Source organism: Pongo abelii, chromosome 9 (genome assembly GCF_028885655.2).
Source record: "Pongo abelii isolate AG06213 chromosome 9, NHGRI_mPonAbe1-v2.0_pri, whole genome shotgun sequence".
NCBI lineage: Eukaryota > Metazoa > Chordata > Mammalia > Primates > Hominidae > Pongo > Pongo abelii.
The window spans coordinates 11036305-11064150 of NC_071994.2; the positions used below are offsets into that span (position 1 = coordinate 11036305).

The following is a 27846-nucleotide window of genomic DNA, read 5'->3' on the forward strand; positions in this document are numbered from 1 at the left end:
TAAGTGATCCTCTCGCTTCAGACTCCCAAAGTGCTGGGATTACAGGCATGAGCCACTGTGTGCTGTCCTCCGTCCCCCACTTACTTACTTTCTTTCTTTTTTTTTTGGAGGTAGGGTTTGCTCTGCTGCTCAGGCTGGAATGCAGTGCTAAAATTATGGCTCACTGCATCCTCTACCTCCTGGGCTCAAGCAATCCTCCCACCTCAGCCTCCCAAGTAGCTGGGACCACAGGCACCCCACCATACCCAGCTAATTTATTTGTTTATTTTTGGTAGACATGAGATCTCCCTATGTTGCCCAGACTGTTTTGTTTGTTTTTGACAGAATTTTGCTCTTATTGCCCAGGCTGGATGCAATGGTGGGATCTCAGCTCACTGCAACCACTGCCTCCCGGGTTCAAGAGATTCTCCTGCCTCAGCCTCTGAAGTAGCTGGGATTACAAGTGCCTGCCACCACGCTTGGCTAATTTTTTGTATTTTTAGTACAGACGGGAATTCACCATGTTGTCCAGGCTGGTCTCCAACTCCTGACCTCAGGTGATCCGCCTGCCTCGGCCTCCCAAAGTGTTGGGATTACAGGCGTGAGCCACCGCTCCCGGCCCCCAGACTGGTCTTGAACTCCTGGGCTCAAGAGATCCTCCCAGTTAGACCGCTGTGCTGTTGGCTGAAATACCAATAATGAAGTAGCTGACAAGGTCTTAAGCTTTCAGTGTGTTACCATGTTGAGGACCTAATATTCAACTTTATAAGACCCTATCAAGTGGGGTTGGCTATTTTCTTTTTACAAATGAAGATGCCAAATCATTACCCCATTTTACACACACGCAAAATAAGGTATGGAAATTTAAATGATGCCCAGGGATGTAGTATTCCAACTTGTCCCTTCCAAGTTGCTTAAATACTGATCCTGCACATAGATGACAGAAAGCTGAACTGTGTCCCAGTACAGTCACAGTGAATGATATTTCCTCAGTTGTCTATCCCACAGGACTGCGAGTCTCTGGAGGATAGGAATGTGTCTTATGCAGCATTATGGCCTATCACGGTACCTGGCATATAACAAATGCCCTATTTTTGGAAAGCTTTGGAACCTGAGTCATGGTGGATGCCATTGCAGAAAACAATTTTGCTATTTTTGTGTTTCATAAACCACTTGAGTGTCTTGAATATTTATGACTTTGTTTTGCTTTTCCAGAATGAATATGCTGATTACTAACTTTGATCACTAACCACGCAGTCATCATTTCCAAACACATAGCTCACTTGGCTTAGAACAACCGTGTGGGTCTTTAAATCATTTTGCAGATGATGAAATGGGTTCAGAGAGGTTAAGTAACTCACCCAAGGTTGCATAGCTAGTGAACATCAGAGCCAAAACTCAGAGCCAGGTAAGTCTGACCCCAAAGTCAGTGGTCTGTCCACTCAAATATGTCTACATGTCACCTACTTCTGGAAAACCTCAAAGAAAGCTCAACCTCTGATCATAGCACATGACTCAATTCAGAGTGAGATAGCTGAAGGCAGGCTGTAACCAGTATCGTCAATATTTGGCACTTTCAATGTCCACTGTTTTGATGACCCTGGATATTTGAGAAGGAAATAACACAAAACATGTTTCTCATTTACAGGGGTTGCTTTCTAAGTTGTGACTAATCCTTATGTCCACCTATAATTTGTACTGTTTTGTTCCAAGTGCCAAAAGCTTCTACAAGGGCTACAATGCTGATGTGCTAACATTGACCTTGATACCTTGATGATGTAATATTGAGACATATATCAGTATTTGCTGTTCACTTCCTGAGAAGTTGGATTTCAGTGAATCTCTGGGGACCCCTTAAGATAAACTAGGGTATTTTGTTCAATAGTAAAAGTTAGGTATTTAATATTAAAAGAACCAGAAAGTGAGTGAACAGTGTTAGATATAACATATATCTTCTTCATCCATTAATTCAATAGATATTTGAGTCTCTATTATCTGCCAGCAGTATTTAGGGACTGGGGATATACAAGTGAACAAAACAGACAAAAATTCCTATCTGTTTGGAACTTACATTCAGTGGGAACAGACAAACACAATGAAAGGTAAAACATAAGTCAGATAGCCGGAAGTCTTTTTTTTTTTTTGAGATGGAGTCTTGCTCTTTCTCCCAGGCTGGAGTGCAGTGGTGCCATCTCCACTCAATGCAACCTCTCCTGCCTCAGCCTCCCGAGTAGCTGGGATTACAGGTGCCTGCCACCACGCCTGGCTAATTTTTTGTATTTTTCGAAGAGATCGGGTTTCACCATGTTAGCCTGGCTGGTCTCGAACTCCCGACCTCAGGTGATCCACCCACCTCGGCCTCCCAAAGTGCTGGGATTACAGGCGTGAGCCACCGCGCCTGGCCAAGTAGTATGAAGTCTTTTGGAGAAAAGTAATGCAGGGAAAAGGAGCAGAGAATGCTGGGATGTGTGTGCAAGTTTTTTTTTTGTTTGTTTTTAGATGGAGTTTTGCTCTTGTTGCCCAGGCTGGTGTGCAGTGGTGCAAACTCGGCTCACTACAACCTCCGCCTCCTGGGTTCAAGCGGTTCTCCTGTTTAGCCTCTGGACTAGCTGGGATTACAAGCGTGCGCCACTACGCCTAGCTAATTTCTTATTTTTAGTAGAGACGGGCTTTCTCCATGTTGGTCAGGCTGGTCTCGAACGCCCGCGACCTCAGGTGATCCACCCGCCTCGGCCTCCCAACGTGCTGGGATTACAGGCGTGGGGCACGGCGCCCGGCCTGGACTTCTTACATTAGCTATCAGAGCGGTGATGGTGCGCATCAGCCATGGCCAGGGACAGGAATATAGGGAGATGATAATAAAGGTGGTAATGAAGTCACGGCCATCTGCCCTTATGAAGTCAAAATCATTAAAGACCCAGTGACGTTCATGCCATCCAGGGTTGAGGCCTCTCTTCTGCCCATCTGTGGTCCCAGGCCTAGTTAAACACTGAAGCCGTCTCCAACACAGGGGGTTCCAGGATAAAGCCTCGGCCTGCGGCCTGGTCTGCACGCTAGGCGCCGGCCGCGGCTCGCCGGAGGACCCGAGCCAGCCCGCCCCTTCCCGCACGGCCTGCTGGGAGTTGTAGTTCAGTCGTCGGAGAACCGCGCCAAGCCCCGCCCCAGATGAGTGCGCAGTATGCGGACCGCTGGCCGGGACCCAGTGAGCGCGGGACTACAATTCCCAAAGGACCGTAGCACCCAGCGCCCCGCCAACAGGTACCCGGCGGCTCGCTTCGCACACACGCGGCGGGCGGTGGCGGGATTCTGCCGCGTGCGCTTTCCCGCGCCGCCTCGACTAGTCTTGTCCTGCGCTCGCCACGCCTCGGGCTGTCCGTTAGGCCACGCAGACCGCGCTGCGCTCGCTCCGTCGTGGCTCCGCGTGCCCCACCTTCTCGCTAGTTTTTTCTAGAGCCTAGGCTCCGCCCGTTTCCCGCTTTCAGGGCCCGGTTCGTTCCCGCCCCCACCCGTCCCTCTCCTCTGCACCCCTACTGCTTCTGCTTTGAAGGCGGAGGCTCCATGTTGTCCCCTCAGCGAGTGGCAGCAGCTGCCTCAAGAGGAGCAGGTGAGGCGCCGATTTTCCCCAGATCGCCCCGCAGCCACCCCCGCCGCCCTCCCTGCTGTAGTTCTGAAAAGAACCCCCGCCCGCGCCGCCGCCCTTCCTCGTCCCGGGGCTGGGACCGCGCGTTCCTCTCCGGGGTCACTCGGTTTCCGAATTTGTGGCGGTGGGGGGGCCCTCTTCGGGCCCAGCTGGTCCAGCGAGGGCGGTGCCTTCCTTAGTTTTCGGCCGGGGGCGGTCGCCGTCAGGGCTCGGGCCCGGGCGCCGCCGGGGGCTCCTCCAGCTCCTCCCCTGGGCTGCAGCTGCCCCGGGGCGGCCCAAGGGCCGGTGGTCCCCGTGGGCGGCGTCCGGAGCTTCGGCCCCGCCGAGCCCCGCCCTGGGCAGAGCCGGGCGCCCCAGGGCCGCTGCCCCTCCGTGCTCGGGCACTCAGCGCCCTCTCGGGTCGGGAAACCGGGGCCCGGATGGAGTGGGAAGGTGGATGCTGGTTTATTTGGCCTTTCTGGAAGTGCTGGAAGGCTGCGAAGTGTCTTGGAAGCTTTATTATTATCCTAACGACCTTGAGGCACTGACCACAAGTATTAGGAAAGTTGGTTTTCAACCCACACTTAACGCTGTAAAGAATTGGCCTAAATTGGTTTTTAGTAAGTTAGTGCTTTTGGCACAGTACGTTGTTCTTTTGCTTTCCCGAAGACATGAAACATAGTGAAAGTATTAAGTAAAAACCAAATAAGGAGTCACCGTGTATTCACAGATCTGATTTAGTCTGTCATTTTGCTTGGCTTTGTTCTAGTGTAATGTGTGTGCTGTTGAAATGACCGTTTCACTTGAGAAATCGAAGGGCGAAAAGGAAAAGAACAGTGAAGAATTTTTAAATGAGTCTCAGTTCTCAAATTCAAATACGAAGCAATGGAACGTTTTGTCAGTCTTAGAATAACGGACCAAAAATGTACGATTTCACATATTGGCTTACTTTTGGAGATTTAAGAAGCATAACCTACGGAGTACTAATCCATGTCAAGAATTTAGCATTGCGACATAGGTACTGAAATTCAAATTAGTGCTTTTTTTTTTTTCCATTCCCACAGAGATTAGCTTGTACTCCAGAAATTCCTGTTGCCGCTCTAACACCTGTAAACACTTGGTTGAGAAGGATCTCAGTATTGCAGTAGTCCAGCACATTGTTTTATTTTATTATTATTTTTTGAGACGGAGTTTTGCTCTTGTCACCCAGGCTGGAGTGCAGTGGCGCGATCTCGGCTGATTGCAACCTCCGCTTCCTGGGTTCAAGCAATTCTCCTGCTTCATCCTCCCGAGTAGCTGGGATTACAGGCGCTCTCCACCATGCGCGGCTATTTTTTTTTTTGAGACGGAGTTTCGTTTTTGCTACCTAAGCTGGAGTGCAGTGGCGCAGTCTCGGCTCACTGCACCCTCCCCTTCCTGGGTTCAAGCGATTCTCCTGCGTCAGCCTCTCGAGTAGCTGGGATTATAGACATCCGCCACCAGGCCCAGCTAATTTTTTGTATTTTTAGTAGAAACGGGGTTTCACCACATTGGCCAGGCTGGTCTCGAACTCGACCTCAGGTGAACCACCCCTCCTCAGCCTCCCAAAGTGCTGGGATTACAGGCGTGAGCCATCGTGCCTGGCCCATTATTTTATTAGCTACAGTTTACTACCTCATTGTAGTAGAATTCATGAAATAGGAGAAGTAACGGGATCGATGTGATGATGTGTACTAGCTTAATTTTCTTTTTCTTTTCTTTTTTTTTTTCTTCTGGTGAGAAGGAGTCTTGCTCTCTCTCCCAGGCTGGAGTGCAATGGCGCGATCTCTGCTCACTGCAACCTCCGCCTCCCAGGTTCAAGCAATTCTCCTGCCACAGCCTCCCAGATAGCTGGGATTACAGGCGCCCACCACCGCACTGGGGTAATTTTTGTATTTTTAGTAGAGACGGGGTTTCACCATGTTGGCCAGGCTGATCTTGAACTCCTGACCTCAGGTGATCCGCCCAGCTCGGCCTCCCAAAGTGCTGGGATTGCAGGTGTGAGCCACCGCGCCTGGCCCAGTTGCGTGGTATTTCGATTGTTAGAACACCTTGGATATATTTCACAGCTGAAGTATGTTAACAGATTAGAAGATAGGCTTTCCTGGTATAGTAGGCGCTAATTAGGAAATCCTTACTTGGCCGGGAGCTGTGGCTTACTCCTGTAATCCCAGCATTTTGGGAGGCTGAGGCAGGTGGATCACCTGAGGTCAGGAGTTCAAGACCAGTCTGGCCAACGTGGTGAGATGCCCCCCTTCCAACCCCCCCCCCCCGCAAAAAAATAAAAAAAAAGTGAGCCAAGGTGGTGTTGCAGGCCTGTAGTTCTGGCTACTCAGGAGGCTGAGGTGAGAGGATGGCGTGAGTCCAGGAAGTTGGCTGCAGTGAGCCTTCTTTTTTTTTTCTTTTTTTCCTTTTTTTTTTTTTTTGCAGTGAGCCTTGTTGTTGCTACTGCACTCCAGCCTAGGCAACAGAGTGAGACCTTGTCTCAAAAAGAAAAAAAAAAAAAAAAAGGAACACAGCTAATTAAAACCTTTGGTGGCATTCTTATGCTTAGGAGAGAGATACAAAAGTGTTATTGAGCTCATTCCATTAAAAAGGTTTTTTTCCTCCACTTGTGATACATACAGCCTGGCATCATTTTCAGATTCAGCCCTCTCCTTGGATTTTCTGAATCTTCAGTACCATTTAGTCATAGATAATTTTTGTAAACCTATGAAGCATTGCACAATCCTTAGTCAACAAAAAAAAATATGGTTTTGTTCAGCCTTCTGTGCTATGGCGAAAAGATTTTCTGCAACAGACAAATATAAAATTTGCCCAGTATTCTGGTTAATTGGATTTAAATAGTATTTTCACCGAAACAGCCTTAAGCATATTGCAGTGTGTCTACTGGCACAATCACTGCCTTAAGACAAAACGGTATATAAAAGCACCCACCCCTCCACCACCAGAAGGAACCACACCCAGCAGTTCTAGAGTTGGCTAACGTCTTAGTGTACTTACTCTTGCCTGTGATGATGTTTTCTCTGGCTTTGTCAGTTAGAAACCTTAAAGACTGCCAGCAAGAACAAGACATGAAAATGGTATGCCTCTGTTTTGGGTGTGTTGCTCTTGCCCTTTGGAGAATATGATATTTTATAAGGAGACTGGAAAACTCAGATCATAACTTTACCCTGAGTCATACATGAATCTACTCAGCAAAGTGTTTCTGTGACTGGTTACTTTGTTTTCAGAACTCTTTGAATGGTAGGGATGAGCACTAAGGCTGACTCTACTCAGTGGTTCTTAACCTACAGTAATATTGCCTCTTCCTGCCCCTGGAGCATTTAGCAATGACTGGAGACATTTTTTGGGTGTTAGAACCTGTTGTGGGGAGTGTTGCTGGTATCTAGTGGGTAGAGGCCAGAGATGCTACTCAATAGCCTGTAGTGCATAGGATAGCCCCCCACAACAGTTGTGCAGCCCCAATGTCAATATGTCAGTAGTGCCGAGGTTGAGAAATCCTAGTCTACACTGTCTTTTTTTTTTTTTGAGACAGAGTCTCGCTCTGTCACCCAGGCTGGAGGTGCAGTGGCGCAATCTCAGCTCACTGCAACCTCCGTCTCCTAAGTTCAAGCGATTGTTCTGCTTCAGCCTCCCGAGTAGCTGGGACTACAGTCATGCACCACCACGCCTGACCAATTTTTTTGAATTTTTAGTAGAGTCAGGGTTCCGCCATATCGATCAGGCTGGTCTCAAACTCTTGGCTGCAAATGATCCATCCGCCTTGGCCTCCCAAAGTGGTGGGATTACAGGCGTGAGCCACTGCACCCGGCCCACTTCTCAGGAATCCTAAACTCTTGGGAGGCTGAGGTGGGAGAATCACTTGAACCTGGGAGGTGGAGGTTGCAGTGAGCAGGGATGACGCCATTGCTCACCAGCCTGGGCAACAGAGCAAGAATCTGTCTCAAAAAAAAAAAAAAAAAACGCTTTCTAATTATACAAAGATTTTCAACATTTTCTACATACTTGAATTGATGACTGATAGAATATTATCATGAGCTATTTACAGCAATGACGTAGTCCCCATTATCTGAGGGGAATATATTGTAAGGCCCCAGTGGATGCCTGAAACTGCTGATAGCACTGAGCCCTGTATATACTACATTGATCAATGAGAAGGCACCTAAGTAACTAATAGGCATAGTAGTGTATAAAGTGTGGATACTCTGGAAAAAGGAATGATTCGTGTCCCAGGCAGGATAGCACAAGATTTCATCATGGTACTAAGAACTGCATTACAATCTTAAGACTTATGAATTATTTCTGGAATTTTTAACATAGGTTGTAAATTCACATAAATACATATGAATGACAGATGTGACTGTGGTCCAGCTGTAGCTTTGTGTCTGTGCAAAAATATCATGTTATCCATATTCATGTAAGTAATGTAATATAGCATTAACTGTTGTTGCAGTATGCAGAATTAGACCTTGGAAAATAATTGCTTCTCTAAAGGGACAAGGCATGTAAAGTTGCCACTTACAGATATTTTTAGTACCCTCCCTGGAGACTAGATCTCCAGAGTTTAAGATTCCTGACAAGTGGACCAGGCATGGTGGCTCATGCCTGTAATCCCAGCACTTTGAGAGTCTGAGGTGGATGGATCACTTGATCGCACGGTGTGCGATCCACCCGCCTTGGCCTCCCAAAGTGCTGGGGTTACAGGCATGAGCCACCGCGCCCAGTTAGCACTTGACTCATTTTAGTGATGAAACTGAAAACTAGACATGCCTAGGATCACACAGGTTGTTAGTGGTAGGGCTGGAACAGGAACTTCTGTTTTGAGTCCTAAATTCATATATTTCCACAGGTTACTTCTGAGAGTAAGCAGGTGAATCTGTCCCTTAGGCAGTTGTACATTTAGACTAAATGCAAGTTAGAGATCTGTGAAGTTGTATCATCCAAATAGAGGGTAGGCCGGGCGCGGTGGCTCACGCCTGTAATCCCAGCACTTTGGGAGGCTGAGGCGGGCGGATCACCTGAGGTCAGGAGTTCGAGACCAGCCTGGCCAAGGTGGTGAAACACCACCTCTACTAAAAATACAAAAATTAGGCGTGTTGGTGGGTGCCTGTAATCCCAGCTACTCAGGAGGCTGAGGCAGGAGAATTGCTTGAACCCAGGAGGCAGAGGTTGCAGTGAGATGATACTGGGAGGCTGAGGTGGGAGGATTGCCTGAGCCTGGTAGGTCGAGGCTGCAGTGAACCATGATTGCACCACCGCACCTCTAGCCCGTGCAACAGAGTGAGACCCAGTCTTAAAAAAAAAGGTGTAATATATAAGCAGCTCCATTTAACTTGCATTATTGGTGGTGTGTACAGCTCAAAATAATTCTTCCTTTACATAGGCCCAAACCCAAGGAGCACTGTTAGTGAACAACATCTTTTTTTTTTTTTTTTTTTTTGAGACAGGGTCTTCTCTGTTGCCCTGATTGGAGTGCAGTGGTTGACTTACTGCAACCTCTGCCTCCCAGGTTCAAGTGATACCAAGTAGCTGGGATTACAGGTGCGTTACCACCATGCCTGGTTAATTTTCGTATTTTTAGTAGAGATGGGGTTTCGCCGTGTTGCCCAGGCTGGTCCCGAACTCCTGATCTCAGGTGATCTGCCTGCCTCAGCCTCCCAAAAGTGCTAGGATTATAGGCGAGACCTCCCATGCCTGGCCAACAAGATCTTTTTTAATCTGGTGGATGTTGATAATCATGCTTATATTACTGGTGTGAAGAGAAATGCAGAATCTCCTCAGCTCTTCCAACTAAACAGAGCCTGGTTCCCTTCCTTTATTCTTGGGTACTGTGCTACAGGGAGAGGAAGAGATGAGTAAGGACTTTTCCCCCATAGCTGTCCTCAGTAGTCTTCAGCTTCTCTTGAACTGCAGTTCACCGTACACAACTCTATACATTCTTCTTTTTTTTTTTTTGAGATGGAGTCTCACTCTGTCACCCAGGCTGGAGTGCAATGGCTTAATCTCAGCTCTCCGCAACCTCCGCCTCCCGGGGTTCAAGCGATTCTCCTGCCTCAGCCTCCTGAGTAGCTGGGATTACAGGCATGTGCCACCACGCCCAGCTAATTTTGTATTTTTAGTAGAGACAGAGTTTCTCCATGTTGGTCAGGGTGGTCTTGAACTCCCGACTTCAGGTGATCCGCCTGCCTCGGCCTTCCAGTGTTGGGATTTACAGGCATGAGCCCCCATGCCCAGTCTCAACTGTATACATTCTTATCATTGGATTACCCCATCTTGTAACCACGTAACTTTATCTTCCATGTCTACTGCTCTGACAATGCCACTTGCATCCTTCGGGTTGTAGCCTTCAACTACATCATGGTACATGTCATTCATTCATTTTACAATAGTTTATTGGCCAGGCGCGGTGGCTCACACTTGTAATCCCAGCACTTTGGGAGGCTGACGCAGGCAGATCACAAGGTCAGGAGTTCGAGACCAGCCTGGCCAATATGGTGAAACCCTGTCTCTACTAAAAATACAAAGATTAGCTGGGCATGGAGGTGCATGCCTGTGGTCCCAGCTGCTTGGGAGGCTGAGGCAGAGGAGTCGCTTGAACCCAGGAGGCGGAGGTTGCGGTGAGCCAAGATCACGCCACTGCACTCCAGCCTGGGCAACAGAGCAAGACTCCGTCTCCAAAAAAAAAAAATACAAGTTCGTTATATGTGCTGTGTGTCATTACATTGACATTGCTCATTACATTCACATTGCTCAGTACGCTTTTTTTTTTTAAGACAGAGTTTCGCTCTGTCACCCAGGCTGGAGTGCAGTGGTGCAATCTTGGCTCATAGGAACCTCTGCCTCCCGGGTTCAAGCGATTCTCCTGCCTCAGCCTCCTGAGTAGCTGGGATTACAGGTGCCTACCACCATGCCCAGGTAATTTTTTATATTTTTGGTAGAGACGGGGTTTCACCATGTTGGCCAGGGTGGTCTTGAACTCCTGACCTCAAGTGACCTGCCTGCCTCGGCCTCCCAAAGTGCTGGGATTACAGGCGTGAGCCACCGTGGCTGGCCTCGCTCAGTACACTTTTAATAGTGAAATAGATAAAACAAAAAGATCTGGTATGATGAACTTAATTGTAAAGTCCTGGAAGACTGTTGCGTTGACTACTGGGCTTGGCTGTATTTGATGGAGCCTCCAAATAAGTGATTTAAGCAAGGTGGACATTTATTTTTCTTTCACATAGAAGTGAACCAATATGGCAGTTCTGCTATATGAAATCTGACCTCTCTTGTTTCTCCAGCATTCCTGGGGTGTTGCCCTCATATGCCTGGCCCAAAATGATTCACTGCCAGTTTTACATCTAGCCAGCAAGCGGGGGGAAAATGCCTGATCTGGAAGTTGTGTCTGTCATTTCCAGTCACTTCCCATTGGTCAGAATTTAGTTATCTGGTCATATCCTAGCTATAAATATGGGTTGGAAATGTGTTTCTTCTGGGCAGTTGTATGCCCAGCTAAAAATCTTATTACATAGCAGGAGGGAGAAATTAATATTGGGGGAACAACCAGATATCTCTGCCACAATCGAGACTTTGTTTTTTGTATTTCTTTGAGTGCTACACAGTACTTAACACTGTGGCTTATCCCTGAAGTCTGAATAAATTCTTCTCGTTAGTTCTTTGTATGAAAGACTGAAGGTCTTTGAATCTTGGATTTACCTGCTGCTGGGGCAATAAGAACCCTAAGAGATTATTCACAGAAATGTTTCCTTTTTAATCCAGGCAATAACAGGAAAGAAAAGTATTAGTATACATTGATTACAATGATAGCATGACATTTAACCTATATTTATAACTTGTTTTCCAATAGTCTGCAAAAACTTAAAAAGTAGGAAGAAGCCAGCCACAGTGGCTATCATCCACATTCACAGTGGCCTATCACCCCAGCATTCTGGGAGGCTGAGGTGAGAGGATCACTAGAGCCCAGGAGTTTGAGACTAATGTGGGCCACATAATGAGACCCCCCCCATCTCTACAAAAGAATTTAAAAAATTAGCCAGGCATGGTGGCACACACCTGTAGTCCCAGCTACTCTGGCGGCTGAGGTGGGAGGATTGCTTGAATCCAGGAGTTTGAGGCTGCAGTAAGCTAGGATTGCACCACTGCATTCCAGCCTGGGTGCCAGAGCAAGACACTGTCTCCAAAAAAAAAAAAAGAAAAAAGTGCGAAGAACCCTTCTGTTGCTATCTGATACTATAAGTGTAAAAAATGAGCAGCAATTCCAGTAGCTTGAAGGGGAGAGAGTCTTGCAGTCAAACTGTTTGGTCTGCTTTGCCTGCCATGATCGTGTAGCCCTCAGTGCTGGTTAGACAAAGTCATATTGGAACCATCTTTGTGATTTTAGCCATGTCTGCCTGTCATTACTAAGCTTTACTTAATATGTCTCCTTAAGTCTACTTTAAATTGACTTCTTGGCCGGGTACCGTGTTGCTGTGATTTTGGCCATGTCTGCCTGTCAGTACTAAGCTTTACTTAATATGTCTCCTTAAATCTACTTTAAATTGACTTCTTGGCTGGGTATGGTGTTGCTGTAATCCCAGCACTTTGGGAGGTTGAGAGGAGTGGATCATTTGAGCTCAGGAGTTCAAGATGGGCCTGGGCAACATGGTGAAACACCGTCTCTCCAAAAATACAAAAATTAGCTGGGTGTGGTGATGAATGCCTGTAGTCCCAGCTACTTGGGAGGCTGAGGTGGGAGGATGACTTGGGCCGGAGAGGCGGAGGTTGCAGTGAGGCAAGATCGTGCCACTGCACTCCAGCCTGAGTTATAGAGCCAGACCTTGTCTTAAATAAATAAACAAACAGACTTCTTAAACTTAGCATCCTTCTAAAGAATAATTTATTAAAATACAGATTTGTTGTTTTAAAGTATACATTAACATGCATAATTATTAAAATTACTATGTCCTTTTAACTACCTAAAAACATCTTTAATACCAGTGACACATACTTTTAGGGAAATAGTTCTTTATTCATTCCTTAGGCCCCACTGGTAGTTTTTTGTGAACTTCACATAAGTCCACAGCTACTAAGTGGCTCTGAATTTCTTTCTTTCTTTCTTTCTTTTTTTTTTTGAGATAGAGTCTCGCTCTGAAATCTAGGCTGGAGTGCAGCGGCACAATCTTGGCTCACTGCAGCCTCCACCGTGCAGGTTCAAGCAATTCTCCTGCCTCAGCCTCTGGAGTAGCTGGGATTACAGGCACCCACCACCACGCCCGGCTAATTTTTGTATTTTTAGTAGAGACGGAGTTTTACCATGTTGGACCAGGCTGATCTTGAACTCCTGACCTCAGGTGACACGCCTGCCTTGGCCCCCAAAGTGCTGGGATTACAGGCGTGATCCACCACGTCTAGCCTGAATGAATTTCCTTCTTGCTTTCTTTTCACTTTTTTTTTTTTTTTGAGACAGAGTCTCACTCTTTCGCCCAGGCTGGAGTGCAGTGGCGCAATCTTGGCTCACCACAACCTCCACCTCCTGGGTTCAAGCGATTCTCCTGCTTCAGCCTCCTAAGTAGCTGGGATTACAAGCATGTGCCACCACACCGGGCTAATTTTGTATTTTTAGTAGAGATGGGGTTTCTCCATGTTGGTCAGGCTGGTCTGGAACTCACGACCTCAGGTGATCTGCCCGCCTCGGCCTCCCAAAGTGCTGGGATTGCACAGGTGAGCCACCGCGCCTGGCCCCTTGCCTTCTCTTCTCTTCTCTTTAAGACAGTCTCTCGCTATATTGGCCAAGTTGGTCTTGAACTCCTGGCCTCAAGCAGTCGTCCCATCTCAGCCTCTCTAAGTCCTAGGATTATAGGCGTGGATGCTGTGCCTGGCCTGAATTTCAAATTAATTAATTATCTTTGTGCTTTGGTAGGGAAACTCTGGTAAGGAAAGTATAATACTAGTTAGTGCTGAATTTTGAACTATAGAATTAATTGCTTCTAAAACTTTTTGAGTTATTACTAGTGATATGCAAAACACAACCACCTAAAGATCTTTTTGAGCTTATTTCTAGGACCTGTTGGACAATATGCTGAACCTTCATAAACCTTCATTTCCTTCTTTTTTTTTTTTTTTTTGAGACCAAGTCTTGCTCTGCCAGCCAGGCTGGAGTGCAGTGGCACGATCACAGCTCACTGCAGCTTCTGCCTCCCGGTTCAAGCAATTATTCTCCCTCAGCCTCTTGAGTAGCTGGGACCACAGGTGTGCGTCAGCAAGCCTGGCTAATTTTTATTTTTTATTTTTGTATTTTTATAGAGATGGGGCTTTACCATGTTGGCCAGGCTGGTTTTGAACTCCTGACCTCAAGTGATCAGCCTGCCTTGGCCTCCCAAAGTGCTGGGATTGTAAGTGTGAGCTGCTGAACCTGGCCATTTCCTTCTTTTTAAAATGGAGCAGTATTATTTACATCAAAGAGTTGTTCTGAGGATTAAATTATATATATATGTATATATATATCTAAATGAAGCTTAGCAGCGGCAAACACTATTATTGATAGACATTGTTTTATTTCCACTTTTGGACTGTTTTGAGTAAAGCTGATAATGGACTTTCTGTTTTTGAGATAGAGTCTTGCAATATTGTCCAGGTTGGTCTTGAACTCCTGGGCCCAAGTAATCCTCCTGCCTCAGTTCTCCAAGTAGCTGGGACTATATGTGCGAACCACCACGCCTCCCAAGTAGCTAGGACTACAGGTGTACACCACTACACCTGGCTAATTTTTTAAATTTCATAGTGCTGGGTTTCACTGTTTCCTAGGCTAGTCTGAAACTCCTGGCCTCAAGTAATCTTTCTGCTTTGGTTTCCCAAAGTGCTGTGATTATAGGCATGAGCCACTGAGCCTGGCCCTATCCCCTGTTTAAGAAGTTTTTGTTTTCCCTATATTCAAAAACGTATTTTAAATATTTGATTTTTTTTCTCTGCATGAACATAGGTGATGCCATGGAGAGCAGCAAGCCTGGTCCAGTGCAGGTTGTTTTGGTTCAGAAAGATCAGCATTCCTTTGAGCTAGATGAGAGAGCCTTGGCCAGCATCCTCTTGCAGGACCACATCCGAGATCTTGATGTGGTGGTGGTTTCAGTGGCTGGTGCCTTCCGAAAGGGCAAGTCCTTCATTCTGGATTTTATGCTACGATACTTATATTCTCAGGTAAGATAGAATTATTTTATTTCAAGTAAAAAGTGAGACTTTAATGTCCAAAAAAGCGAAATAAGCTCATAGATTATCCTTGATGCATACAATTTTTAATTTAAGATTTAATGGAAATTTCTTACTTCTGTAGAAGGAAAGTGGCCATTCAAATTGGTTGGGTGACCCAGAAGAACCATTAACAGGATTTTCATGGAGAGGGGGATCTGATCCGGAAACCACTGGGATTCAGATCTGGAGTGAAGTTTTCACTGTGGAGAAGCCAGGTGGGAAGAAGGTAAGGATGAAAATGACCTTACAGATTAACAACAACAACAACAAGATATGAACTTCAGCATGTGCTGTGTTACCCAATTAAAAACCTTTTGTCAAAGAATTTAAAATGGGTAAAGGAAGAAAAGTTAAAAAGTCCCTGTTTTGTCCTGAAATTTTAGTCTGTTGTGGATAAATAGGATTTTCTGACACAGATATGAGAAGTTGTAACTCTGATGTCTAGCTGTAGTCTCCTTGGTCTGCTGATTGCATTATTTTAATTTTCTTTTCTGGAAAAACATTTTTGCTAAAAGCTATACAGACTTTTTCCTTTGTACCTAGCAATACTTTATGTAGTATTCCTTAGGGCCATGTAGCATTTTTAGACTCAATTAAAAAATATTAATCTGTTGCTGACTCTGTTAATTCCTATTTCAACATGTGTTTCCTTGAATAATTCAGGATACAACTTACTGTGTATGACAGCTTTCCTTCACACACTATTTTTGTAGGTGTGTGTATATCCAACTTGGGGGGAATTTAAAAAACACATAGCTTTTTAATTTGTTTGAAACAGACCTTCTGCCTGTTACATTTTGTGCTCTTAACCAATTAAAGAAGCCAGTGGCAGCCGGGTGCTGTGGCTCACGTCTGTAATCCCAGCACTTTGGGAGGCCAGGGTGGGCAGATCACAAGGTCAGGAGTTTGAGACCAGCCTGGCCAACATAGGGAAACCCTGTCTCTACTAAAAATACAAAAAATTAGCTGGGTGTGGTGGTGGGTGCCTGTAATCACAGCTACTTGGGAGGCTGAGGCAGGAGAATCACTTGAACCTGAGAGGCAGAGGTTGCAGTGAGCCGAGATCCTGCCATTGTCCTCCAGCTCGGGTGACAGTACGAGACTCCGTCTCAAAAAAAAAAGAAGTCAATGGCATTTTTAGTTTCATATTGTGTTTTCCACTGGTATATACCTGTTGATTTGTTTGTGTCTTTTATGAACTGTTATTTTCTGAATTTTTTTCAATAAAAGGAAGGAAGATGTGAAAACAACTTTTTATCAAAGTGAATGATTTAAAATTAATACATATTGATTGTTTTTAAGATTCTTAAATAAAATGCATGAATATAGTTTAAAAGGTCAAATACTACTGTAAGGCTTCTAACAGAAAGCAGCTGTCATGTGTGTTATTCTCCTCTCTACCCAGTTTTCACTTCCCAGAGGCTGATGCTCTTATGTGTTACCACTTCTGTTCTTTACTTCCTTACTCCTGTATGGGTGGCACAGACCTGGCTGTTGTTGTTCTGGGAGTTGAGCAGGGAAATGGCATTGGGGATCTCACTGTTCAGAAGGTGGGCATTCACTACCCCCCAGCTATCAGTAGGGCCTCTTAGCCCTAGTCTCATCCATGCCTTGTAAGCTATGGGCATAGAGCCTCTCCACAGATTTCTTTGTAAGGATTGGGAGGGGTAAGTCATGTGTTTCTTATATAGACTTTCATCTATTACTTCTATTTTTAGCCCAATCCTGTAAGCATGCCTTCGCGCCTGTTTGTGCTTTGTGCTTTTTTTTTTTTGAGATGCAGTCCCGCTCTGTTGCTCAGGCTGGAGTGCAATGGCACCATCTTGGTCACTACAGTCTCCGCCTCCCAGGTTCAAGCAATTCTCCTGCCTCAGCCTCCTGATTAGCTGGGACTACAGGTGCACACCACCATGCCTGGCTAATTTTTGTATTTTTAGTAGAGACAGGGTTTCACAATGTTGGCCAGGCTGGTCTGGAACTCCTGACCTTGTGATCCACCTGTCTCAGCCTCCCAAAGTGCTGGGATTACAGGGATGAGCCACCATGCCTGACCACCTTTGATATTTTGAAGTGCTAGAGTGTTGGTACCGAATTCTTTTAGCTTTCTTACATCTGAAAGATCTTTATTTTGCCTTTGTTTTGGAAAATACTTACTCTTAGTATAGAGTTCTAGGCTGACATATTTTTCTCAGTACTTCAAAGGTGTTGCCCCTTTGCCTTTTTGCTGACATTGTTTCTTTTTTTTTTTTTTTGAGAGGGAGTCTCACTCTGTTGCTCAGGCTGGAGTGCAGTGGTGCGATCTCGGCTCACTTCAACCTCCGTCTCCCGGGTTCAAGCAATTCTCCTGTCTCAGCCTTCCGAGTAGCTGGGAGTACAGGCACGCATCACCACGCCTGGCTAATTTTTGTATTTTTAGTAGAGACGGGGTTTCGCCATATTGGTCAGGCTGGTCTTGCACTCCTGACCTCAGGTTATTCACCTGCCTCTGTTTCCCAAAGTGCTGGGATTACAAGCATGAGCCACTGTGCCCAGTCTACTGACATTATTTCTGACAAGAAATACACTGTTATTTTTGTTCTTTTGTACTTAATCTGTCTTTTTTGTCTGGTTGCTTTTTTTCTTTAAATTAAAAAAAATTTTATTTTCGTGGGTACATAGGTATATATATTTATGGGGTATGTCTGGTTGCTTTTAAGATTTTATCACTGTTTTTGAGCAAATTATGATGTGTTTTGATATAGTTCTTTTTTTTTTTTTTTTTTGAGACGGAGTCTCACTCTGTCACCTGGGCTAGAGTGCAGTGGCGTGATCTCGGCTCACTGCAAGCTCCGCCTCCCGGGTTCATGTCATTCTCCTGCCTCAGCCTCCCAAGGAGCTGGGACTACAGGCGCCCGCCACCATGCCCGGCTAAGTTTTTGTATTTTTAGTAGAGACAGGGTTTCACTGTGTTAGCCAGGATGGTCTCGATCTCCTGACCTCGTGATCTGCCCGCCTTGGCCTCCCAAAGTGCTGGGATTACAGGCGTGAGCCACTGCGCCAGGCCGATGTAGTTCATGTTTTTTGTATGTGGGTTTTGTTGAGCTTCTTGAATCTGCAGATTTATAATTTTTATCAAATTTGGACATTTTAAGATTATTATTTCTTCAAGTTTTTTTGGTCTATTATTCCCTTTGGAGACTCCTATTACATGTGCCTCTTGCTGCTTGAAGTTGTTCCACAGCTGGTTGATGCTTTGTTCATTTAAAATTCTTTGGCCAGGTGCGGTGGCGCACGTCTGTAATCCCACACTTTGGGAGGCCGAGGTGGGTGGATCACCTGAGGTCAGGAGTTTGAGACCAGCCTGACCAACATGGTGAAAACCCATCTCTACTAAATACAAAAAATTAGCTGGGTGTGGTGGGTCATGCCTGTAATCCCAGCTACTTGGGAGGCTGAGGCGGGAGAATCGCTTGAACCCGGGAGGTGGAGGTTGCAGTGAACCGAGATCGCACCATTGCACTTCCGCCTGAGCAACAAGAGCTAAACTCCGTCTAAAAAAAAAAAAAAAGGCCAGGTGCGGTGGCTCATGCCTGTATTCCCAGCACTTCCGGAGGCTGAGGTGGGCGGATCACCTGAGGTCAGGAGTTCGAGACCAGCCTGGCCAACGTGGTGAAACCTTGTTTCTACTTAAAATACAAACATTAGCTGGGCGTGGTGGCACCCGCCTGTAATCCCAGCTACTTGGGAGGCTGAGGCAGGAGAATTGCTGGAACCTGGGAGGCGGAGATTGCAGTGGGATTAGGAAGAGTACTCAGAGTCTTGCCTCAGTAATGAGGAATAGCTACCAACACTCTCTGGTTCCATTTAACAAATCTAAACAGCAAGAACAGAAAAAACCAGAGTTTCCAAATTACTTAACTACATCTCAGAATAAAGCTAGATATTTTATAGGAATGCAAGAATAACCAGCACCCAACAAGGGAAAATCCACAAGTCTACATCCTATCAAAAATTTGCAGACATATAAGAAGCAGAAAAATATAACCCAAATGAGGAGAAAGATCAATTAGAACTGTCTCAGAACTAACACAGATATTAAAATTAACAGAAAACAACTTTTGTTTTTGTTTTTTTTTTTTTTTTGAGACAGTCTTGCTCAACTAAAAATACAAAAATTAGCCAGGTGTGGTGGTGTGCGCCTGTAATCCCAGCTACTCAGGAGGCTGAGGCAGGAGAATCGCTTGAACCTGGGAGGTGGAGGTTGCAGTAAGCAGAGGTCGCGCCATTGCACTCCAGCCTGGGTGACAAGAGCAAAACTCTGTCTCAAAAAAAAAAAAACAGGCCAGGCGTGGTGGCTCACGCCTGTAATCCCAGCCCTTTGGGAGGCCGAGGCGGGCGAATCATCTGAGGTCAGGAGTTTGAGACGAGCCTGACCAACATGGTGAAACCCTGTCTATACTAAAAATACAAAAATTAGCCGGGCATGGTGGCTCATGCCTGTAATCCCAGCTACTCAGGAGGCTGAGGCAGGAGAATCGCTTGAACCTGGGAGGTGGAGGTTGCAGTGAGCCAAGATCGTGCCATTGCACTCCAACCTGGGCAACAGAGTGAAACTCCGTAATCCCAGCACTTTGGGAGGCTGAGGCGGGCGGATCATGAGGTCAGGAGATCGAGACCATCCTGGCTAACACAGTGAAACCCCGTCTCTACTAAAAATACAAAAATTAGCTGGGCGTGGTGGCGGGCGCCTATAGTCCCAGCTACTCGGGAGGCTGAGGCAGGAGAATGGCGTGAACCCGGGAGGTGGAGCTTGCAGTGAGCCGAGATCATGCCACTGCACTACAGCCTGGGCGACAGCGCAAGACTCCGTCTCAAAAAAAAAAAATCGTATCTTTATTGTGTTTTAGGTTTTCAGGAAAATTAATTGCAACCTACCCAGTTCCCACACTCTCCTTCAGTTTGCTCTGTTGTTTACATCTTGTAATAGTGTGACACATTTGTTACAATTAATATTGGAACCAATATATTGTCATTAGCTAAAGCCCATACATAGTTTACTTTAGGGCTTACTCATTGTGTTGTACACTGGATTTTGACAACTGTATAGTGACATGTGCCCACTATTACTGTATCATACAGAATAGTCACACTGCCCTAAACATTCTCTGTAATGTACCTGTCTGTTCCTCTCTTCTTCCCTCCCCACAAACTCCTCCACTGATCTTTTTACTGTCTCCATAGTTTTGTCTTTACTGGAATGTCGTATAGTTAGACTCATACAATATGCAGCCTTTTCAGATTGGCCTCTTTCACTTAGCAATGCGATTTTAAGATTTCTGCAACTCTTTCGTGTCTTGATAGTTCATTTCTTTTTATTGCTGAATAGTATTCTACATTATGAATGCACCAGTTTGTTCATCCATTTGCCTGTTGAAGGACATCTTGGTTGCTTTCAAATTTTGACAATTAAGAATAAAGCTCCTATAAATACTCGTTTGTTGGTTTTTGTTGAGACATAAGTTTTCAGCTCCTTGGGGTATATACCAAAGAGTTTTGGTTTTTTTTTTGAGACAAAATCTTGCTCTCTCACCCAGGCTGGAGTGCAGCGGTGTGGTCTCGGCTCACTGCAACCTCTGCCTCCTGGGTTCAAGTGATTCTCCTGCCTCAACCTCTGGAGTAGGTGGGACTACAGGTGCGCACCACCACACCCATTTTTTTTTGTATTTTTAGTAGAGATGGGATTTCGCCATGTTAGCCAGGCTGGTCTCAAACTCTGGACCTCAGGTGATCCACCTGCCTTGGCCTCCCAAAGTACTGAGATTACAGGTGTGAGCCACTGCGCCTGGCCTAATTTTTGTATTTTTGGTAGAGACATGATTTCACCGTGTTGGCCAGGCTGGTCTGGAACTCCTGGCCTCAAGTGATCCACCTGACTTGGCCTCCTTCCCAAAGTGCTGGGATTACAGGCATGAGCCATTGTGTCCGACCTAATTTTTTAAATTTTGTGTAGAGACAGGGTCTCACTATGTTGCCCAGGCTGGTATTGAACTCCTGGGCTCAAGTGATGCTGCTGCCACGGCCTCCCAAAGTGTTGGTATTATAGGTGTGAGCCACTGCACCTGGCCAAGATGAATATTTTTTAGTTTCTTTTTCAACAACAGGAAACATCCAAATGCCTGGCTGGGTGATAAGCTAATTGCTTTCAACTTTTGTCTGTTTCAATTGGTGGGACAATTTTTGCCTTCCATATTGCTCTGTATACCTCTGGATAATTTTCAGTAGAGTGCTGTAGTCAAAGCAAAGCACCTAAATAGTTGTACAGAACCTACAAGCAGGTGCTTAAGGCTTATGTAAACATTACCTGTACTTAAGTATATATTACCTGTACTTTTCAATTTCTCCTTTACATTTTACTCCTTCTTAGTTTAATCTCTTTTGTTTGTATTTTCCTTTTTTTTAGGTTGCAGTTGTTCTGATGGATACCCAGGGGGCATTTGACAGCCAGTCAACTGTGAAAGACTGTGCTACCATCTTTGCTCTAAGCACTATGACTAGTTCTGTTCAGGTAAAAGCCACTTGACTCAGAAAAAAGCTCACAAAGGAAATAAGATAAAGGGAGGAAACACAGTTTTGGTTATTGTTCTGTTAACAGAATTTCTGGGATGATATGTAAATATTATTTTTAAACTGTAGATGCAGTTAAACTCTTAAAAGTTTGAGAAGGAGCCAAATAATTTTTCCTCTTTGGTCATAATTATATATAGTATGTTCCAAGAAAAGTCCAAAAAATGGAAATTTATATCAGTTACATCATATAGAAAATATAGATTTGATAAGAACTTAGGAAAACTGTGTTTTAAACTGTAAAGGAAGAATTTTTGATTTCAACCTTATGTGCATAGTTTTCCAAAAGACAGATCATATTACTGTTTGAACAGGCCTCATGTTCTTATATGCAAGTCTTTAATTGTTCAAAGCTTCTGTCAAAGCTAAGGGCTGACAGAGCCCTTTAGGCTTATTTGGGATTTGTTTGAAGTAAGCCAGAGTAGTATCAATCTGGATTTTTGTTTTCTAGATTTATAATTTATCCCAGAACATTCAAGAAGATGATCTTCAACAGCTGCAGGTATATATTTCTCATAACAATTTTAACATCATATTATTTAAAAGTTTTAAGATTAAGAAAAATTTTACAACTGAGTAGTTTTTAGCAAAAGATTGAAATGTAGAGGAAGGTTTTTGGTTCATAGTAATTCTATACTATGTGTATCCATTGGTGGGGTGGAGCAGGAGCGGTCGGGGAAGGCCTTAATGATTTGAGCAGAGAATGAAAGAAAGTGGGCAAGTGAGTCCTTCAGATACATTTGGGCGGAAAACTGTTACAGGAGGGAGCAGCTGCTGGAAGACAGACCCTGAGGGGAGTGTGCTTGGCAAGATCAAGGAATGGCAGGGAGGCCAGTGGGTAGGATTGGAGAGTGTGACAGGAAGGGGCTAAGTGATGAAGTCAGAGAGGCAGTGAGGTCCCATTCATGCTGGGTCATTTCCTCTGGCGAAGGTGGGAGCCATGGGAGGGTCGTCAGCAATGATGTTATCTGACATGTTGTAAAGGGATCATTCTGGCTGCCATGTTCAGAATAGTTTTTGCTCTTGTCCCCAGGCTGGAGTGCAATGGTGCAGTCTTGGCTCGCTGCAAGCTGGGATTACAGGTGTGCGCCACCATGCCCGGCTACTTTTTGTATTTTTAATAGAGACGGGGTTTCACCATGTCAGTCGGGCTGGTCTCAAATTGTTGACCTCGTGATCCGCCCACCTCGGCCTCCCAAAGTGCTGGGATTACAGGCATGAGCCACCGCGCCCGGCCTTTTTCTTTTCTTTTTTATAGCAGCAGTTCTTATCTGTTTTTCCCACAAAATGCTCTTTTGTGAGTATTCCAGGGTTGGATGCAATTCTGGTATGTTGTTCTAATGCTACTTCTCCCACTGACATTCAAGAAAACATCAGAATGTGAGTGAGTAAGGGTGTCATTATTATAGGGATTACCTTGAATTAGTTCTATTTTATGTTTATTTAAAAAAACAAGGAAAATTCCTCCTAAACCTCAGTCCTTAATGTTGCTTATGGCAATTGTCTGTACTTCATAGTTGGTAGTTCTATACCGGTGCCATGGCTTAATGGTTGAGAACTGTTGCTCTGTAAAACTTCCATCAGAACTTGAGTTGGTCACCATTTCACCTGAAATTTATTCCTTTCTAAGCTCCTTCCTTTCAACCATTTTTCGAATGCTTACCTTGTGTGAGGTAGAGGGCCAAGTGCTATAGATATATGTAAGGTCACATTCACAGGTACCAGGTGCGAGGACTTTAGCATATTTTTCTTCGGGACACAATTCAACACATAAGAGGTAGTAAGTAGATTATGATGCAGTTATGTAATTCATCTTGTCTCACATGACAAGGCTGTTGGTAGACTCAGCAACTGTAAAATATAAATATTACAGAGGAGAAAATAATATGTTTATGTGCCTGGAAATCCGTAAGAATCAACTAGAAAATTATTTGGAACTTAAAAAATAATTAAGGTCTCCATTACAAAATACAGATACAAAATCATTAGGTTTTCCTCTCTACTGACAATAGCCAGTTTAAAAATGTAATGGAAAAAAATTGACTATAGCAACAAAATATTGAAAACAGAATAAATTTAAAAAAGATCTGTATGGAGCACTTCAGAATTGTATGAGGCATATAAAAGATTTAACATGCAGAAATATGCCTTGTTTCTTCTATATGGGGATGATAATAGCCAACATGTATTTATTGCTTACTCTGTACTAGATACTGCAGTGTGTTATAAACATTATCTCATTTAGACTGAGAATTATAAAGTTGTCAGTTCTTCCCCACTAAACAAAATCATAAAGGCATTATTTTGGGAACTTGACAGAATTGTGAAATTCATTTGGAAAGTTAAATTGTAAAACAGCCAAGAAAATTACAGGGGAAATATGAGATAATTGACTTAGTACATATTATAAATCTGTAATTACAAGAACATGGCATTGGTTCAGGAAAAAATAGATCAATGCAGTGTACTTATGATATACTACATTTTCATATATTTTATTCTACTTAAGAATATATACACATATACCATAAAGCATAGATCAATCAATAAATGGTGTTAGGACAGTTGGCTATGTATTTAGATAAATTAGAAATTATGTTCCTCTTTGGAATGCTGAGGCAGGCTGATCACCTGTGTTTGGGTGTTCGAGACCAGTCTGGCCAACATGGTGAAACCCCATCTCTACTAAAAGTACAAAAAAAAAAAAAAAAAAAAAAAATTAGCTGGGTGTGGTGGCACATGCCTGTAATCTCAGCTGCTTGGCCTGAGAATCACTTGAACCTGGGAGGCAAAGGTTGAAGTGAGCTGAGAGCACACCACTGCACTCCAGTCTGGGCCACAGAGTGAGACTCTGTCTTAAAAAATATATATATATATATATATATATGTATATTTCTACTTTGTACTATATACAAAAATTCCAGATAGACCAGATTAAATTTTTTTTTTATTAAGTATTTATTGATCATTCTTGGGTGTTTCTCGGAGAGGGGGATATGGCAGGGTCATAGGATAATAGTGGAGAGAAGGTCAGCAGATAAACACATGAACAAAGGTCTCTAGTTTTCCTAGGCAGAGGTCCCTGCAGCCTTCTGCAGTGTTTGTGTCCCTGGGTACTTGAGATTAGGGAGTGGTGATGACTCTTAAAGAGCATGCTGCCTTCAAGCATCTGTTTAACAAAGCAATCTTGCACCGCCCTTAATCCATTTAACCCTGAGTTGACACAGCACATGTTTCAGAGAGCAGGGGGCTGGGAGAAAGGCCATAGATCAACAGCATCCCAAGGCAGAAGAATTTCTCCTAGTACAGAACAAAATGGAGTCTCCTATGCCTACTTCTTTCTACACAGACACAGTAACAATCTGATCTCTCTTTCTTTTCCCCACATTTCCCCCTTTTCTTTTCAACAAAACCGCCGTTGTCCTCATGGCCCGTTCTCGATGGTCGCTGTCTCTTTGGAGCTGTTGGGTACACCTCCCAGACAGGGCGGCCGGGCAGAGGCGCTCCTCACCTCCCAGACGGGGCGGCCGGACAGAGGCGCTCCTCACCTCCCAGACGGGGCGGCCGGACAGAGGCGCTCCTCACTTCCTCTCAGACGGGGTGGCAGCCAGGCAGAGGCACTCCTCACCTCCCAGACAGGGCGGCTGGGCAGAGGCGCTCCTCACTTCCCAGATGGGGCGGCCGGGCAGAGGCGCTCCTCACCTCCCAGACGGGGCGGCCGGGCAGAGGTGCTCCTCACCTCCCAGACGGGGCGGCCGGGCAGAGGCGCTCCTCACTTCCCAGACGGGGCGGCCAGGTAGAGGCACTCCCCACTTCCCAGACGGAGCAGCCGGGCAGAGGCGCTCCTCACTTCCTCCCAGACGGGGTGGCGGCCGGGCAGAGGCAGATTAAATATTTTGATGTAAAAAAAGAAATCACAGCTGGGTGTGGTGGCTCATGCCTGTAATCCCAGCACTTTGGGAGGCTGAGGCGGGTGAGGTCAGGAGTTCGAGACCAGCCTGGCAAACATGGTGAAACCCCGTCTCTACTAAAAATACAAAAATTAGCTGGGTGTTGATGTTCATTCAGAGCCTTCTGATTAAACACATTAATATTTCTTCAGTGAAATATATGACCAATAAAATGGCGTAAATAAGCCTATAAAAAGCTTCATGTCAGTTGAAGGCAGGTTTTTCTTCCAAATAAGTTTCCCACCTAACCTGGATTTTTAGTACTTTTTTTTTTTTTTTTGAGATGGAGTCTCCCTCAGTTGCCCAGGCTGGAGTGCAGTGGCACGATCTTGGCTCACTCACTGCAACCTCCGCCTCCCAAGTTCAAGTGATTCTGCTGCCTTAGCCTCCCGAGTAGCTGGGACTGCAGGTGCGTGCCACCACACCCGGCTAATTTTTTTGTACTTTCAGTAGATACAGGGTTTCACTGTGTTGGTCAGACTGACCTCGAACTCCTAACCTGAAATGATCTGCCTGCCTCAGCCTTCCAAAGTGCCAGGATTACAGGTGTGAGCCACCGTGCCTGGCCTTTTTGTTTTTTTGCTTTTTTTTTTAGAGAGAGTCTCACTCTGCTGCCTAGGCTGGAGTGCAGTGGTGCGATCTCGGCTCACTGCAACCTCCATCTCCTGGGCTCAAGCGATTCTCCTGCCTCAGCCTCCTGAGAAGCTGGGATTACAGGCATGTGCCACCATGCCCAGCTAATTTTTGTATTTTTAGTAGAGACAGGGTTTTGCCATGTTGGCCAGGCTGGTCTCGAACTCCTGACCTCAAGTGATCTGCCTGCCTTGACCTCCCAAAGTGCTGGGATTACAGCGGCCAGCCCTGCTAAGAGGCTTTTCTCAAATGTCTAGCTGGTGGGCCTTGACAACCTATTTAAGAGAGAGCCACTAACAATCCAACTGGGAGCTTTGATAAGAGGATAGGCCTTGTGTACTGGTTTGGATCACAATGAGGTAGGTGGTTTGGCAAGGTTATCTAGCTATTTTGTTGCCAACTCCTAAATGTCTATTGTTTTGCAGATACTTATTCTTGGGTTGTTAGTTTCCCTGGAAAAAATTTCGTTAAATTCCTGCCTTGGTGGGTAGAAGCTTGCTGTGGCAACCAGTAGGGTGAGAGGGCTAAGGAGTCCCACTGCTCACTATGTGGACTTTGATTTAAGTACCTGTTTGAAGGTAGGAGACTTAATCCTAACCTCAGCTGAGTTTGGTATCTAAGTCTAGATTTTTTTTTGGATTTATCTTCTCCAGATAGTACACTTCCCATCTTCTATGGAGGCAGGAAAAATACGGGGGGTTAGAGAGGGGTACCTGGAAGTGTAGGTACTTTCTCCTAAGACTCACATATTTCCTAGTTGTCAGCTGCACTCCTACACCTCCTCCTGTAAGGTAACTGTATGCTTATAATTTCTGAGCATTTCAGGGATTCTACTGAGATAATTTGCTTCTTCCTTGTTGGCCCCTGTCTCTTCCAGATTTCTTAGCAGAACAGAGAAAGCCAAAACTTGAGACAGTTCTCATTTGTCTATTTTCCATCCAGAATGTTTTTGACGGGTCTTTTCTGCTGGCTGCTTTGTCCTGTTTATTTATTTATTTTTAAACTTTGTTTTGTTATGCTTTTAGTGAGGCTTCCTGAAGAAATAGAGGTAAATATACATGTAAACCTTAACCTTAAAGAATTCAGTCATTTGAATGGCATAAATATTATGGGCCTGATACTTTTCTTGCTGCTGGAAATCCAGTAGTGCACAAAACAGACAAATATTCCTGCCCTCATAGAGTTTAAATGCTAGTATAAAGACAGATGCAAATCAAGACAAGAAGAGGTATAGTGTATTAGATAATGATAAATGTTAAGAAAAAAATTTTTAAGGCTCGGTGTGGTGGCTCACGCCTGTAATCCCAGCACTTTGGAAGGCCGAGGCAGGTGGATCACCTGGGGTCAGGAGTTCAAGACCAGCCTGACCAACATGGCAAAACCCCGTCTCTACTAAAAATACAAAATTAGCCAGGTGTGGTGGCACATGCCTGTAATCCCAGCTACTCGGGAGGCTGAGGCAGGAGAATCCCTTGAACCCGGGAGGTGGAGGTTGCGGTGAGCCATGCGCCATTACACTCCAGCCTGGGCAACAAGAGCACGACTCTGTCTCAAAAAAAAAAAAAAAAAAAATTTTTTTAAAGACACGAAGTAGGAAATATTATTGGCAAACTTGTAATCTTTTTCGGTAGATGGCCATGGAAGTCTTCACTGAGAAGGAGCTACTTGAAAGACCTTAAGAAGTGAGGGAGCGGATCATGAGGCTATTTGGGAGAACTTATAGTTAGTGGGAGGAGCCAGTACGAACGTCCTAAGGCAGCAGTGTGTCCCGTGTATTTGAAGAATAGGAAGGAGGGCCAGTGTGGCTACATCACG

At 45.0% G+C, this 27846-nt stretch overlaps 1 protein-coding gene across 4 annotated transcripts in view; it reads left to right on the plus strand.

Annotated features, from left to right (window-relative positions):
* The first annotated feature begins 2046 nt into the window (after positions 1-2046).
* ATL3 (atlastin GTPase 3) overlaps positions 2047-27846 on the plus strand; it is a 48668-nt gene continuing 22868 nt past the window's right edge. For 2 of the 4 annotated variants that reach the window (XM_002821612.5, XM_063728101.1), the window contains exons 1-5: positions 3117-3237; positions 14580-14794; positions 14928-15071; positions 21285-21389; positions 21900-21950. In XM_002821612.5, coding sequence (XP_002821658.2) covers positions 14588-14794; positions 14928-15071; positions 21285-21389; positions 21900-21950 — 507 coding nt within the window. In that variant the 5' untranslated portion in view covers positions 3117-3237; positions 14580-14587. Of the gene's footprint in view, positions 3584-14579; positions 14795-14927; positions 15072-21284; positions 21390-21899; positions 21951-27846 lie in introns of all 4 variants that reach the window. The other 2 variants (XM_009246215.3, XM_024255363.3) reach the window with 2 other exon arrangements.